Here is a 16078-nt window from a genome sequence, read left to right on the forward strand (position 1 = left end):
GAAGATTCTGGGAATCACTGAGAAATAGGAGACTCTTGCGCCCCAAAGAAAAAAGGCCTCAAATGCCAGTATTGGCCCCTAATCCATCAACATTTCCATAGCAATCAAATCACTGGTGAGAGTTCTGTAGGAGAGAAACAGTGAACCTGGTTGGTTTGTTAAATCATTGACCTGGGTGACGTTTTATGGGTCAGTGATCTTCTAATGCCAAGGGCTTCCGTCACTTCTATAGCTTACACTGCGTCACATTCATATTCAAATGAGCTGACGTACACGCAGTCCACAATAAAGACCAGTCTGACAACTCTGGCCTATTTCCAAAACTACTTTCACAGGAGGAGACGCTGGGATAGAATCCTGGATGTGATAAATGAATGGATTCCTAACCAGATTTTCCCAGCATAGAATGGGTTTGGTATAGTTTACCACCGTCTAGCATAGCATTGGTTATCTAAATTAGTGCACAAAGCATCTGAACACAAATCATTTTTTACCTACTTGAGATGGCCATAACATGTGTCCATAAAGTTAAATGTACTGCCTGCGACACTTCAAACTGATAACGTTGTTCTGTGGTCATGATGATGAATTGCCTTTTACCTACACAATAGTAGGATTATTATCAGGAAGAATAGAATGCACACACACACACACACACACACGTACCTCATCCCAGGAGGCGGTCACGTTCACCAGCTCTACCTCAGTGGTGGTCAGGTTGTACTCTAATACTTTGTACTCCTCTTTACAGAGGTATTCCTACAGGACAGACAAAACAAGAGTTAAAACCACAAATGTATTACAAATTGAAACAGATAAGAATATTATCTTGGCAACAACAAGTCAGCTCAATACGCACGCATGCACGCGCACACGCACGCACACGCACACACACACACACACACACACACACACACACACACACACACACACACACACACACACACACACACACACACACACACACACACATTCACATTCACACATTCACAGTGGAGAACAAACAGTAGTGGCTCACAGACAGAATATACAACATGTTGTCCTACTGTAGTGCCTTGTGCAGTACTGGCTCACAGACAGAATATACAACATGTTGTCCTACTGTAGTGCCTTGTGCAGTACTGGCTCACAGACAGAATATACAACATGTTCAGGAGATAGAGGAATCCCTGATAAGAATGACACAACAACAACTGTACTGTGACCCTAATATGGCCTTTTTGGCCGTGGACTCTCTATTTCTTGATGCGCCTTATGGCAGGGCAGTATGAAGGGCATGTATGTGTCTTGGGGTGCAGTTGGTGTGGGGGGGGTGCACGCGTCTGCAGTGTTTCACCTAGGATTTTTGCAGTGGCAAAGTTAGCGTGGTAGTGGGCGTGGCCAGTTGTGCAGTCTCCAACCAACATTTTGAAAGGACTTCCTCTTGGCGACAGAGACAAAATGTTGCTGTTTTAAAGTTAATTTCCTGCAATTCTACACATTTTGTCATGGCTTATGCCATGTTTTATGCTACATGAGTGACTCAAACATAATACCAAAATCAATGAGGGCCCCATGCCATTTTTGCAATTTTTGATTCTCCTTGACTGTCTAGTTATTATTTGGGTGATTGTTATTCAAAAATCTTATTCAAAAATATATAGCTCCATTATCTCTAAATACTTTATATCTGGTTTTAGTTGTTTAAGTTTACACTGTAAACACTTTACCATCCTGAAAATGATGAAAAAAATGTAATATTAAATAGCTGCTGCTAAATGAATATAGGGGAAACACTGATCCGTATGTCTGAACATGCATTTGTGTGCATGTATGTGTGTGTGTGTTTGTGCCAATTCCTGAGTCTTCAGATACAGATTCTTCAAATACTGACAAAAAATCTCCAAAACTGACATAACCTTCAGGGACACTGACATAACCGTCGGGGACACTGACACACTGACATAGCCTTCAGGGACAGTGCCATAGCCTTCAGGGACAGTGCCATAGCCTTTAGGGACAGTGCCATAACCGTCAGGTACACTGACATAGCCTTCAGGGACACTGACATAGCCTTCAGGGACAGTGCCATAGCCTTCAGGGACACTGCCATAACTGTCAGGGATACTGACATAACCTTCAGGGACATTGACATAGCCTTCAGGGACACTGACATAGCCTTCAGGGACAGTGCCATAACCTTCAGGGACACTGACATAGCCTTCAGGGACACTGACATAACCTTCAGGAACAGTGCCATAACCTTCAGGGACAGTGACATAACCTTCAGGGACAGTGCCATATCCTTCAGGGACACTGACATAACCTTCAGGGACACTGACATAACCTTCAGGGACAGTGCCATAACCTTCAGGGACACTGCCATAACCTTCAGGGACAGTGCCATAACCTTCAGGGACACTGACATAGCCTTCAGGGACAGTGACATAACCTTCAGGGACAGTGACATAACCTTCAGGGACACTGACATAACCTTCAGGAACAGTGCCATAACATTCAGGGACACTGACATAACCTTCAGGGACAGTGACATAACCTTCAGGGACAGTGCCATAACCTTCAGCGACAGTGACATAACCTTCAGGGACACTGACATAACCTTCAGGAACAGTGCCATAACCTTCAGGGACAGTGCCATAACCTTCAGGGACACTGACATAGCCTTCAGGGACACTGCCATAACCTTCAGGGACACTGACATAGCCTTCAGGGACACTGACATAACCTTCAGGGACACTGACATAACCTTCAGGGACAGTGCCATAACCTTCAGGGACAGTGCCATAACCTTCAGGGACAGTGCCATAACCTTCAGGGACACTGACATAGCCTTCAGGGACAGTGACATAACCTTCAGGGACACTGACATAACCTTCAGGAACAGTGCCATAACCTTCAGGGACAGTGCCATAACCTTCAGGGACACTGACATAACCTTCAGCGACAGTGCCATAACCTTCAGGAACAGTGCCATAACCTTCCGGGACAGTGCCATAACCTTCAGGGACACTGACATAGCCTTCAGGGACACTGACATAGCCTTCAGGGACACTGACATAACCTTCAGGAACAGTGCCATAACCTTCAGGGACAGTGACATAACCTTCAGGGACAGTGCCATATCCTTCAGGGACACTGACATAACCTTCAGGGACACTGACATAACCTTCAGGGACAGTGCCATAACCTTCAGGGACACTGCCATAACATTCAGGGACACTGACATAACCTTCAGGGACAGTGCCATAACCTTCAGGGACAGTGCCATAACCTTCAGGGACACTGCCATAACCTTCAGGGACAGTGCCATAACCTTCAGGGACACTGACATAGCCTTCAGGGACAGTGACATAACCTTCAGGGACAGTGACATAACCTTCAGGGACACTGACATAACCTTCAGGAACAGTGCCATAACATTCAGGGACACTGACATAACCTTCAGGGACAGTGCCATAACCTTCAGGGACAGTGCCATAACCTTCAGCGACAGTGACATAACCTTCAGGGACACTGACATAACCTTCAGGAACAGTGCCATAACCTTCAGGGACAGTGCCATAACCTTCAGGGACACTGACATAGCCTTCAGGGACACTGCCATAACCTTCAGGGACACTGACATAGCCTTCAGGGACACTGACATAACCTTCAGGGACACTGACATAACCTTCAGGGACAGTGCCATAACCTTCAGGGACAGTGCCATAACCTTCAGGGACAGTGCCATAACCTTCAGGGACACTGACATAGCCTTCAGGGACAGTGACATAACCTTCAGGGACACTGACATAACCTTCAGGAACAGTGCCATAACCTTCAGGGACAGTGCCATAACCTTCAGGGACACTGACATAACCTTCAGCGACAGTGCCATAACCTTCAGGAACAGTGCCATAACCTTCCGGGACAGTGCCATAACCTTCAGGGACACTGACATAGCCTTCAGGGACACTGCCATAACCTTCAGGGACACTGACATAGCCTTCAGGGACAGTGCCATAACCTCCAGGGACAGTGCCATAACCTTCAGGGACAGTGACATAACCTTCAGGGACACTGACATAACCTTCAGGGACACTGACATAACCTTCAGGGACACTGACATAACCTTCAGGGACAGTGCCATAACCTTCAGGGACAGTGCCATAACCTTCAGCGACAGTGACATAACCTTCAGGGACACTGACATAACCTTCAGGAACAGTGCCATAACCTTCAGGGACAGTGCCATAACCTTCAGGGACACTGACATAACCTTCAGGGACAGTGCCATAGCCTTCAGGGACACTGACATAGCCTTCAGGGACACTGCCATAACCTTCAGGGACACTGACATAGCCTTCAGGGACAGTGCCATAACCTCCAGGGACAGTGCCATAACCTTCAGGGACAGTGCCATAACCTTCAGGGACAGTGCCATAACCTTCAGGGACACTGACATAACCTTCAGGGACACTGACATAACCTTCAGGGACAGTGCCATAACCTTCAGGGACAGTGCCATAACCTTCAGGGACAGTGCCATAACCTTCAGGGACACTGACATAGCCTTCAGGGACAGTGACATAACCTTCAGGGACAGTGACATAACCTTCAGGGACACTGACATAACCTTCAGCGACAGTGCCATAACCTTCAGGAACAGTGCCATAACCTTCAGGGACAGTGCCATAACCTTCAGGGACAGTGCCATAACCTTCAGGGACACTGACATAACCTTCAGCGACAGTGCCATAACCTTCAGGGACAGTGCCATAACCTTCAGGGACAGTGCCATAACCTTCAGGGACACTGACATAGCCTTCAGGGACACTGCCATAACCTTCAGGGACAGTGACATAACCTTCAGGGACACTGACATAACCTTCAGGGACAGTGCCATAGCCTTCAGGGACACTGACATAGCCTTCAGGGACAGTGCCATAACCTCCAGGGACAGTGCCATAAACTTCAGGGACAGTGACATAACCTTCAGGGACACTGACATAACCTTCAGGGACACTGACATAACCTTCAGGGACACTGACATAACCTTCAGGGACAGTACCATAACCTTCAGAGACAGTGACATAACCTTCAGGGACAGCGCCATATCCTTCAGGGACACTGACATAACCTTCGGGGACACTGACATAACCTTCGGGGACACTGACATAACCTTCGGGGACACTGACAAAACAAGAGTTGACAATGACAAAAACAGAGTTATCATCAACCTCTGTTAACAAGAACTCATTTCCCCTCCACTTCCTCAAGTCTGTACATTCCACATGCAAATGTACATTATATACATTATATACAGAATACAACATGACTACAACATGTGCTTCTCCAACCCAACTCCCAACTATTACAGCCCTGTACCAGACTGTACCAAAGTTAAATTCCGACTTCGACGATGACCCAAAGTTCCAGCGTACTGTACCGCATCTGAATGGAACTTTGAAACCCCATCCATCCCTCCCCCTGTCCTCCCCCGTCCTCCCCCATCCTTTTCCCCACTCCCTGTCCTCCCCCCATCCTTTTCCCCACTCCCTGTCCTCCCCCCATCCTTCTCCCCACTCCCTGTCCTCCCTCCATCCTTCTCCCCACTCCCTGTCCTCCCTCCATCCTTTTCCCCACTCCCTGTCCTCCCTCCATCCTTCTCCCCACTCCCTGTCCTCCCTCCATCCTTTTCCCCACTCCCTGTCCTCCCCCCATCCTTTTCCCACTCCCTGTCCTCCCTCCATCCTTCTCCCCACTCCCTGTCCTCCCTCCATCCTTTTCCCCACTCCCTGTCCTCCCTCCATCCTTCTCCCCACTCCCTGTCCTCCCTCCATCCTTTTCCCCACTCCCTGTCCTCCCCCCATCCTTTTCCCCACTCCCTGTCCTCCCTCCATCCTTCTCCCGTCCCCCCCATCCGTCTTTTCCTCCATGCCCAAGTATGCATAACCGCCTCACCTCTATCTTTGTGACCAGCGCCAGGGTGTCGTACCACATCTGTATGGAGCCGGGCAGCTGTCTGGTGAGGGTCATTCGGAGCACCATGAGGTAAGAGGCAGTGGTGAAGATACTTCTCAGGATGATGCCCTGGAAAGACCCCATTCAGATTCAACTTTATTCATCCCCAATGGAAGTATTTCACAGATGTTTTACCTCATATTCATTATATCCAGCACAATACCAGTGTCTACGTATGTGAAAAGTGTGTGTTTTGTAGTAAAACAGATAAGAAAAGGTATTTTATTAATCCCCAAGGGGAAACTAATTTGTCATACTTTCTCAACAATACAAAGACAAAAGAAATACTCACAACATCAAAAACATCACAAGTCAATTAGATTTTAAATAAATATATATATATAGACCAGTGGGGAAAGTACCTTGCTGAGGGCGTGGGGCACGATGGCTGACACAATGACCAGGATGGCAGAGAAGAAGTAGGAGGCGCTGTAGAAGTACCGCAGAGAACCAATCTTCCTCGTCAGCGTCATCTCATCCCTGGGAGGGGGGAGAGAGGAGAGGTGGGGGGGTGGGGGACCATATTTACGTCACAATCTGCCTAGACAAGGTTACAAGATGTCCTGTCACGTACTTGATGGCATAAATAGGTGGACAAACAGCCACAGGGAAATCTAATTATGGATTTAGCCCCACATTCTCCCAAATCAGACAGGGATTAAACATTGAACATTGGAACTTTACTCAAGGACTGTATAACCAAAAAACATAACACATCAAGGATAGAGCTCTCCACTGGACTACACAATGCAGGATTGTTGCTCTGATTGGCTTTGTTTGTGAAAGTCATGTGTCATGATCATAGAGTGCAATTAATGCTTCCTTTGAGCTTCGACTCATATTTAAAGGAATTGAAGCGAAATTATCTTGATGGGAATCTCATTACTGAGAGTTACAGATCATCTATCCAAACTAAGAGTTTTTAGTTCCAAGAAGATCTTAGATAGATGGGTTCCTGTTGCTAACATGACTTTTCACGTCAGAGTATTACAACAGAGTCAAAGCATGACCACTTTCCCTATAGCTCTGGGATTGTTGCCTTGAACATTTAAGCAATAAGGCACGGGGGGGGGGGGGGGGGGGGGTATATGGTCAATATACCCCGGCTAAGGGCTGTTCTTAGGCAAGACGCATCGCGAGGTATATTGGCCATATACCACAAACCCCTGAGGTGCCTTATTGCTATTATAAACTGGTTACTAAAGTAATTAGAGCAGTAAAAATAAATGTTTTGTCATACCCATGGTATACGGTCTGATATACCATAGCTGTCAGCCCATCAGCATTCAGGGCTGGAACCAACTTGTCTCTGTTTATGTACAGTATTAGGTTCTAGTTAGGTGTGTGTCTTACTGTCTGATGTTCTTGATGATAGTCTCCATCACCTCCTCCCAGCCGTAGGCCTTCACTGAGTGGATGTTCTCTACGATCTCTGAGGTCAGAGCCAGACGCCTGCTGATTAACCCTGCTCTTTTCTGCCTGATCATAGGACCCCCCCCCCCCCCCACACACACACACACACACACACACACACACACACACACACACACAGAATAAGACACACGTATATACACACACACACACACACAGAGAGAGAGAATAAGACACACACACCATATTGATACAATTAATGAGACTTTTCAACTACAGAGAGATGGCTGAGAACATAAACATGAAGACTTAACAGGTTTGGATGTTAATTAACAAGATTTACTTCTGGATCAAAGAGTTTTGTGTGGAACAGTGAAAGTTGTGCCCGTCTGAATAGGCAGTGTTTCCCACTTTGTTGACATTTCTCAGGGGCACAGGCCATGCCGTTCTGTTCCATGTGGGTAAGATGAGATCAGTGGCGGAGACCAGAGCTACCGGTCCTGTACAGACCCATCTAGAGGGCACAGTGTGTGTGTGTGTGTGTGTGTGTGTGTGTGTGTGTGTGTGTGTGTGTGTGTGTGTGTGTGTGTGTGTGTGTGTGGTGTGTGTGAACTCCTGTACAGTCCAGTACCCACCTGTGAGGCCCCATCTTCTGAGAGAGGCAGGCCTGTATGATGCCCAGCAGGGTGAGGGCAGCCAGGGCACAGAAACCATTCACCTCAATCAGCTCCCAGATCAACCCCACACACAGGATGCACTGCAGAGGGGTGATCCACACAAAGTGGGCCAGGCCAAGACTCTGCAACACACATACACATGACTGTATGAAGAGAAGACACACGCAGTAACATGTATATGTACACAGAACACACACACACACACACACACACACACACACACACACACACACACACACACACACACACACACACACACACACACACACACACACACAACAAAAATATATACGTAAGGACAAATCTACAATCCATATTTTACACCATGGGTCTTTAACCCTCCCAGGCAAATCGGGAACTCAGGGACCCCATAATACATTAGCAAAAAAACTTTTTTACACATGTTGTTTTACAATCAGGTGAATGATAATGGCAAAGAGAAGTAATCAACATTTTAAAATTAATAGATTTGGTACATAGTTTTTCATCATTTTGATCTCCCCACATTATAATTGGAAGAGGAAGTGTAAACTCTTATATAGCCTATTAGCTAGAAAGGTAACTCCAAACACATTTTCACTAAATGCAGCTGTTAAGCTGGTTAAACAAAGGTTAGCCATGTGTTGGCAAAAATGTATGTCCAATTCAAGAAAGCTTACCAGCAGCCAGCGGCACTTGCCACACTGGTCGACTATTCGCAGGTGCTTTTTCTAAGCCTATGTCCGATACTCCAGTGAGTGTAATTAGCTCCATTAGCTCCAGTGAGTGTAATTAGCTCCAGTGAGTGTAATTAGCTCCAGTGAGTGTAATTAGCTCCAGTGAGTGTAATTAGCTCTAGTGAGTGTAATTAGTTCCAGTGAGTGTAATTAGCTCCAGTGAGAGTAATTAGTTCCAGTGAGTGTAATTAGCTCCAGTGAGAGTAATTAGTTCCAGTGAGAGTAATTAGCTCTAGTGAGTGTAATTAGTTCCAGTGAGTGTAATTAGTTCCAGTGAGTGTAATTAGCTCCAATGAGAGTAATTAGTTCCAGTGAGTGTAATTAGCTCCAGTGAGAGTAATTAGCTCCAGTGAGAGTAATTAGCTCCAGTGAGAGTAATTAGTCCCAGTGAGAGTAATTAGTTCCAGTGAGTGTAATTAGTTCCAGTGAGTGTAATTAGCTCCAGTGAGTGTAATTAGCTCCAATGAGTGTAATTAGCTCTAGTGAGAGTAATTAGCTCCAGTGAGTGTAATTAGTTCCAGTGAGTGTAATTAGCTCTAGTGAGTGTAATTAGTTCCAGTGAGTGTAATTAGCTCCAGTGAGTGTAATTAGCTCCAGTGAGTGTAATTAGCTCCAGTGAGAGTAATTAGTTCCACTGAGTGTAATTAGCTCCAGTGAGTGTAATTAGCTCTAGTGAGTGTAATTAGTTCCAGTGAGTGTAATTAGCTCCAGTGAGTGTAATTAGCTCCAGTGAGTGTAATTAGCTCCAGTGAGTGTAATTAGTTCCAGTGAGTGTAATTAGCTCCAGTGAGAGTAATTAGTTCCAGTGAGAGTAATTAGCTCTAGTGAGTGTAATTAGTTCCAGAGAGTGTAATTAGCTCCAATGAGAGTAATTAGTTCCAGTGAGTGTAATTAGCTCCAGTGAGAGTAATTAGTTCCAGTGAGAGTAATTAGCTCTAGTGAGTGTAATTAGTTCCAGTGATAGTAATTAGCTCTAGTGAGTTTAATTAGTTCCAGTAAGTGTAATTAGCTCCAATGAGAGTAATTAGTTCCAGTGAGTGTAATTAGTTCCAGTGAGAGTAATTAGCTCTAGTGAGTGTAATTAGTTCCAGTGAGTGTAATTAGCTCCAATGAGAGTAATTAGTTCCAGTGAGTGTAATTAGCTCCAGTGAGAGTAATTAGTTCCAGTGAGAGTAATTAGCTCTAGTGAGTGTAATTAGTTCCAGTGAGTGTAATTAGTTCCAGTGAGTGTAATTAGCTCTAGTGAGTGTAATTAGCTCCAGTGAGTGTAATTACCTCCAGTGAGTGTAATTAGCTCTAGTGAGTGTAATTAGCTCTAGTGAGTGTAATTAGCTCCAGTGAGTGTAATTAGCTCCAGTGAGTGTAATTAGCTCCAGTGAGTGTAATTAGCTCCAGTGAGTGTAATTAGTAATTAGCAATTTTCTTGGGCCACTATAACTAACTATTTTGCCAATTGGACTGGTCCCCCCACCACACGGAACCCCACTAATCTACAGACGGAATCGCACAAGGTGGCTAAAAACAGACCTCCTCCATCTTCTACCAGCTTGCTACCTATGGCTCGGCTAGCTATCTAACTGGACCCTTTGATCACTCGGCTAAGCATGCCTCTCCTTAATGTCAATATGCCTTGTCCATTGCTGTTCTGGTTAGTGTTTATTGGCTTATTTCACTGTAGAGCCTCTAGCCCTGCTCATTATACCTTATCCAACCTCTCAGTTCCTCCACCCACACATGCTATGACATCTTCTGGCTTCAATTATGTTTCTAGAGACAATATCTCTCTCATCATCACTAAATGCCTAGGTTTATCTCCACTGTACTCACATCCTACCATACCTTTGTCTGTACATAATACCATGAAGCTATTTTTTCGCCCCCAGAAACCTGCTCCTTTTTCTCTCTATTCCGGACGTCACAGACGACCAATTCTTATAGCTTTTAGCCATACCCTTATCCTCATACTTCTCTGTTCCTCTGGTGATGTAGAGGTGAATCCAGGCCCTGCAGTGCCTAGCTCCACTCCTACTCCCCAGGCGCTCTCTTTTGATGACTTCTGTAACCGTAATAGCCTTGGTTTCATGCATGTTAACATTAGAAGCCTCCTCCCTAAGTTTGTTTTATTCACTGCTTTAGCACACTCTGCCAACCCGGATGTCCTAGCCGTGTCTGAATCCTGGCTTAGGAAGTCCACCAAAAACTCTGAAATCTTCATCCCTAACTACAACGTTTTCAGACAAGATAGAACGACCAAAGGGGGCGGTGTTGCAATCTACTGCAGAGATAGCCTGCAGAGTTCTGTCCTACTATCCAGGTCTGTACCCAAACAATTTGAACTTCTACTTTTAAAAATCCATCTCTCTAAAAACAAGTCTCTCACCGTTGCCGCCTGCTATAGACCCCCCTCGGCCCCCAGCTGTGCTCTGGACACCATATGTGAACTGATTGCCCCCCATCTATCTTCAGAGCTCGTGCTACTAGGTGACCTAAACTGGGACATGCTTAACACCCCAGCCATCCTACAATCCAAGCTTGACGCCCTCAATCTCACACAAATTATTACTGAACCCACCAGGTACCACCCCAAAGCCGTAAACACTGGCACCCTCATAGATATCATCCTAACCAATTTGCCCTCTAAATACACCTCTGCTGTTTTCAACCAAGATCTCAGCGATCACTGCCTCATTGCCTGCATCCGTAATGGGTCTACGGTCAAACGACCTCCACTCATCACTGTCAAACGCTCCCTGAAACATTTCAGTGAGCATGCCTTTCTAATCGACCTGGCCCTGGTATCCTGGAAGGATATTGACCTCATCCCGTCAGTAGAGGCTGCCTGGTTATTTTTTTTAAATGCCTTCCTCACCATCTTAAATAAGCATGCCCCATTCAAGAAATTTAGAACCAGGAACAGATATAGCCCTTGGTTCTCCCCAGACCTGACTGCCCTTAACCAACACAAAAACATCCTATGGCGTTCTGCATTAGCATCAAACAGCCCCCGTGATATGCAACTTTTCAGGGAAGATAGAAACCAATATACACAGGCAGTTAGAAAAGCTAAGGCTAGCTTTTTCAAGCAGAAATTTGCTTCCTGCAATACAAATTCAAAAAAGTTCTGGGACATTGTAAAGTCCATGGAGAATAAGAACACCTCCTCCCAACTGCCCACTGCACTGAGGATAGGAAACTCTGTCACCACCGATAAACCCACTATAATTGAGAATTTCAATAAGCATTTTTCTACGGCTGGCCATGCTTTCCACCTGGCTACCCCTACTGCAGTCAACAGCACTGCACCCCCCACAGCTACTCGCCCAAGCCTTCCCCATTTCTCCTTCTCCCAAATCAATTCAGCTGATGTTCTGAAAGAGCTGCAAAATCTGGACCCCTACAAATCAGCCGGGCTAGACAATCTGGACCCTTTCTTTCTAAAATTATCTGCCGAAATTATTGCAACCCCTATTACTAGCCTGTTCAACCTCTCTTTCGTGTCGTCTGAGATTCCCATAGATTGGAAAGCAGCTGCTGTCATCCTCCTCTTCAAAGGAGGGGACACTCTTGACCCAAATTGCTATAGACCTATATCCATCCTACCCTGCCTTTCTAAGGTCTTCAAAAGCCAGGTCAACAAACAGATTACCGACCATTTCGAATCCCACCGCACCTTCTCCGCTATGCAATCTGGTTTCAGAGCTGGTCATGGGTGCACCTCAGCCACGCTCAAGGTCCTAAACGATATCTTAACCGCCATCGATAAGAAACAATACTGTGCTGCCGTTTTCATTGACCTGGCCAAAGCTTTCGACTCTGTCAATCACCACATCCTCATCGGCAGGCTCAATAGCCTTGGTTTCTCTAATGATTGCATCGCCGGGTTCACCAACTACTTCTCAGATAGAGTTCAGTGTGTCAAATCGGAGGGCCTGTTGTCCGGACCTCTGGCAGTCTCTATGGGGGTGCCACAGGGTTCAATTCTTGGGCCAACTCTTTTCTCTGTATACATCAATGATGTCGCTCTTGCTGCTGATGAGTCTCTGATCCACCTCTACGCAGACGACACCATTCTGTATACTTCTGGCCCTTCTTTGGACACTGTGTTAACAACCCTCCAGACGAGCTTTAATGCCATACAACTCTCCTTCCGTGGCCTCCAACTGCTCCTAAACACAAGTAAAACTAAATGCATGCTCTTCAACCGATCGCTGCCTGCACCTGCCCGCCTGTCCTGCATCACTACTCTGGACGGTTCTGACTTAGAATATGTGGACAACTACAAATACCTTGGTGTCTGGTTAGACTGTAAACTCTCCTTCCAGACTCACATCAAACATCTCCAATCCAAAGTTAAATCAAGAATTGGCTTCCTATTTCGCAACAAAGCATCCTTCACTTATGCTGCCAAACATACCCTCGTAAAACTGACCATCTTACCGATCCTCGACTTTGGCGATGTCATTTACAAAATAGCCTCCAATACCCTACTCAACAAACTGAATGCAGTCTATCACAGTGCCATCTGTTTTGTCACCAAAGCCCCATATACTACCCACCACTGCGACCTGTACGCTCTCGTTGGCTGGCCCTCGCTTCATAATCGTCGCCAAACCCACTGGCTCCAGGTCATCTACAAGACCCTGCTAGGTAAAGTCCCCCCTTATCTCCGCTCACTGGTCACCATAGCAGCACCCACCTGTAGCACGCGCTCCAGCAGGTATATCTCTCTGGTCACCCCCAAAGCCAATTCCTCCTTTGGCCGTCTCTCTTTCCAGTTCTCTGCTGCCAATGACTGGAACGAACTACAAAAATCTCTGAAACTGGAAACACTTATCTCCCTCACTATCTTTAAGCACCAGCTGTCAGAGCAGCTCACAGAACACTGCACCTGTACATAGACCATCTATAATTTAGCCCAAACAACTACCACTTCCCCGACTGTATTTATTTATTTTATTTTGCTCCTTTGCACCCCATTATCTCTATTTCTACTTTGCACTTTCTTCTACTACAAATCTACCATTCCAGTGTTTTACTTGCTATATTGTATTTACTTTGCCACCATGGACTTTTTTTGCCTTTACCTCCCTTATCTCACCTCATTTGCTCACATTGTACATAGACTTAATTTTCTACTGTATTATTTACTGTATATCTGTTTTACTCCATGTGTAACTCTGTGTTGTTGTATGTTGTCGAACTGCTTTGCTTTATCTTGGCCAGGTCACAATTGTAAATGAGAACTTGTTCTCAACTTGCCTACCTGGTTAAATAAAGGTGAAATAAATAAATAAAAAAGTTCCAGTGAGTGTAATTAGCTCAATATTAGAAGTTGAGAAATAAAGTTGACATCATTAGAGAGAAAATATTCTCCTATTTTCTACTCTAGGTATGTAATTACAATTTAGTTTATTCTGTTGCTGTTAGTGATATTCATGAAAACATTGAAATAATAAAATAAAATAATGTATTTTCTTATTTTTTCCTGCACACCCCTGCAGATCACCGGTTGACATTTTACATTAACATTTTAGTAATTTAGCAGACGCTCTTATCCAGAGCGACTTACAGTAGTGAATGCATACATTTCATACATTTAATTTCATTTCATGCATTTTTTGTTGTTGTTGTACTGGCCCCCCGTGGGAATCAAACCCACAACCCTGGCGTTGCACACACCATGCTGGCGTTGCAAACACCATGCTCTACCAACTGAGCCACAGGGAAGACCAACTGACCCCCTGCAGACCCCCGGTTGACCCCCTGCAGACCCCCGGTTGACCCCCTGCAGACCCCCAGTTGAATATCGCTGTTTAACACATTCCTTGAGAAGTGTGGAGAGACATGCTGTAGGCTAAACTACATACTGTCAATTAAAATACATAATGTCAGTTAAACTGCATACTGTCGGTTAAACTACATACTGTCAGTTAAACTACATACTGTCAGTTAAACTGCATACTGTCAGTTAAACTACATACTGTCAGTAAAACTGCATACTGTCAGTTAAACTACATACTGTCAGTTAAACTGCATACTGTCAGTTAAACTACATACTGTCACGTCCTGACCAGTAATAAGGGTTATTTGTTATTGTAGTTTGGTCAGGACGTGGCAGAGGGTATTTTGTTTATGTGGTTCGGGGTGGTGGTGTATGTAGTAGGGTGTTTGATTTGTAATTTCCGGGTTTTGGTCTATGTTCTATGTTTTGTATTTCTATGTTCTTTCTGGTTTGTTATATTTCTATGTTTAGGTCAATGGGGGGTTGGACTCTCAATTGGAGGCAGGTGCTTTCTCGTTGCCTCTGATTGAGAGTCCTATATATGGGTAATTGTTTGGTTTAGTGTTGTGTGAGCATGTTTCTTGTTTTGCCTGTGTGAGCATGACAAGACTGTTTTGTTGTTTGTGCGTTCTTCGTTTTGTTATTTTGGTGTTCTCTTTATATAAAATAAATAACAAGATGAGCATCCACATTCCTTCTGCGTTTTGGACCTCTATCCCCGACGACAACCGTTACACATACTGTCAGTTAAACTACATAACGTCAGTTAAACTGCATACTGTCAGTTAAACTACATACTGTCAGTTAAATTACATACTGGCAGTTAAACTACATACTATCGGTTAAACTACATAACGTCAGTTAAACTGCATACTGTCAGTTAAAATACATAATGTTAGTTAAATTACATACTGTTAGTTAAATTACATACTGTCAGTTAAACTACATACTGTAGGCTAAACTACATACTGTCAGTTAAATTACATACTGTTAGTTAAATTACATACTGTTAGTTAAATTACATACTGTCAGTTAAACTACATACTGTCAGTTAAACTACATACTGTAGGCTAAACTACATACTGTCAGTTAAAATAGATACTGTCAGTTAAATTACATACTGTCAGTTAAACAACGTACTGTCAGTTAAACTACATATTGTTGGCTAAACTACATACTGTCAGTTAAAATAGATACTGTCAGTTAAATTACATACTGTCAGTTAAACAACGTACTGTCAGTTAAACTACATATTGTTGGCTAAACTACATACTGTCAGTTAAAATAGATACTGTCAGTTAAATTACATACTGTCAGTTAAACAACGTACTGTCAGTTAAACTACATATTGTTGGCTAAACTACATACTGTCAGTTAAAATAGATACTGTCAGTTAAATTACATACTGTCAGTTAAACAACGTACTGTCAGTTAAACTACATATTGTTGGCTAAACTACATACTGTCAGTTAAAATAGATACTGTCAGTTAAATTACATACTGTCAGTTAAACAACGTACTGTCAGTTA

At 44.4% G+C, this 16078-nt stretch overlaps 1 protein-coding gene across 1 annotated transcript in view; it reads right to left on the reverse strand.

The window, feature by feature from the left end:
- LOC100136366 (cystic fibrosis transmembrane conductance regulator II) overlaps positions 1 to 16078 on the reverse strand; it is a 79780-nt gene that overhangs the window by 49022 nt on the left and 14680 nt on the right. The window contains 5 exon segments of the mRNA NM_001123534.1: positions 667 to 759; positions 5944 to 6072; positions 6366 to 6483; positions 7357 to 7482; positions 8010 to 8173. Of these exon segments, the coding sequence (NP_001117006.1) occupies positions 667 to 759; positions 5944 to 6072; positions 6366 to 6483; positions 7357 to 7482; positions 8010 to 8173 (630 nt within the window).

Source organism: Salmo salar, chromosome 10 (assembly GCF_965601325.2).
Source record: "Salmo salar chromosome 10, fSalSal1, whole genome shotgun sequence".
In the NCBI taxonomy this organism is placed as follows: Eukaryota; Metazoa; Chordata; class Actinopteri; order Salmoniformes; family Salmonidae; genus Salmo; species Salmo salar.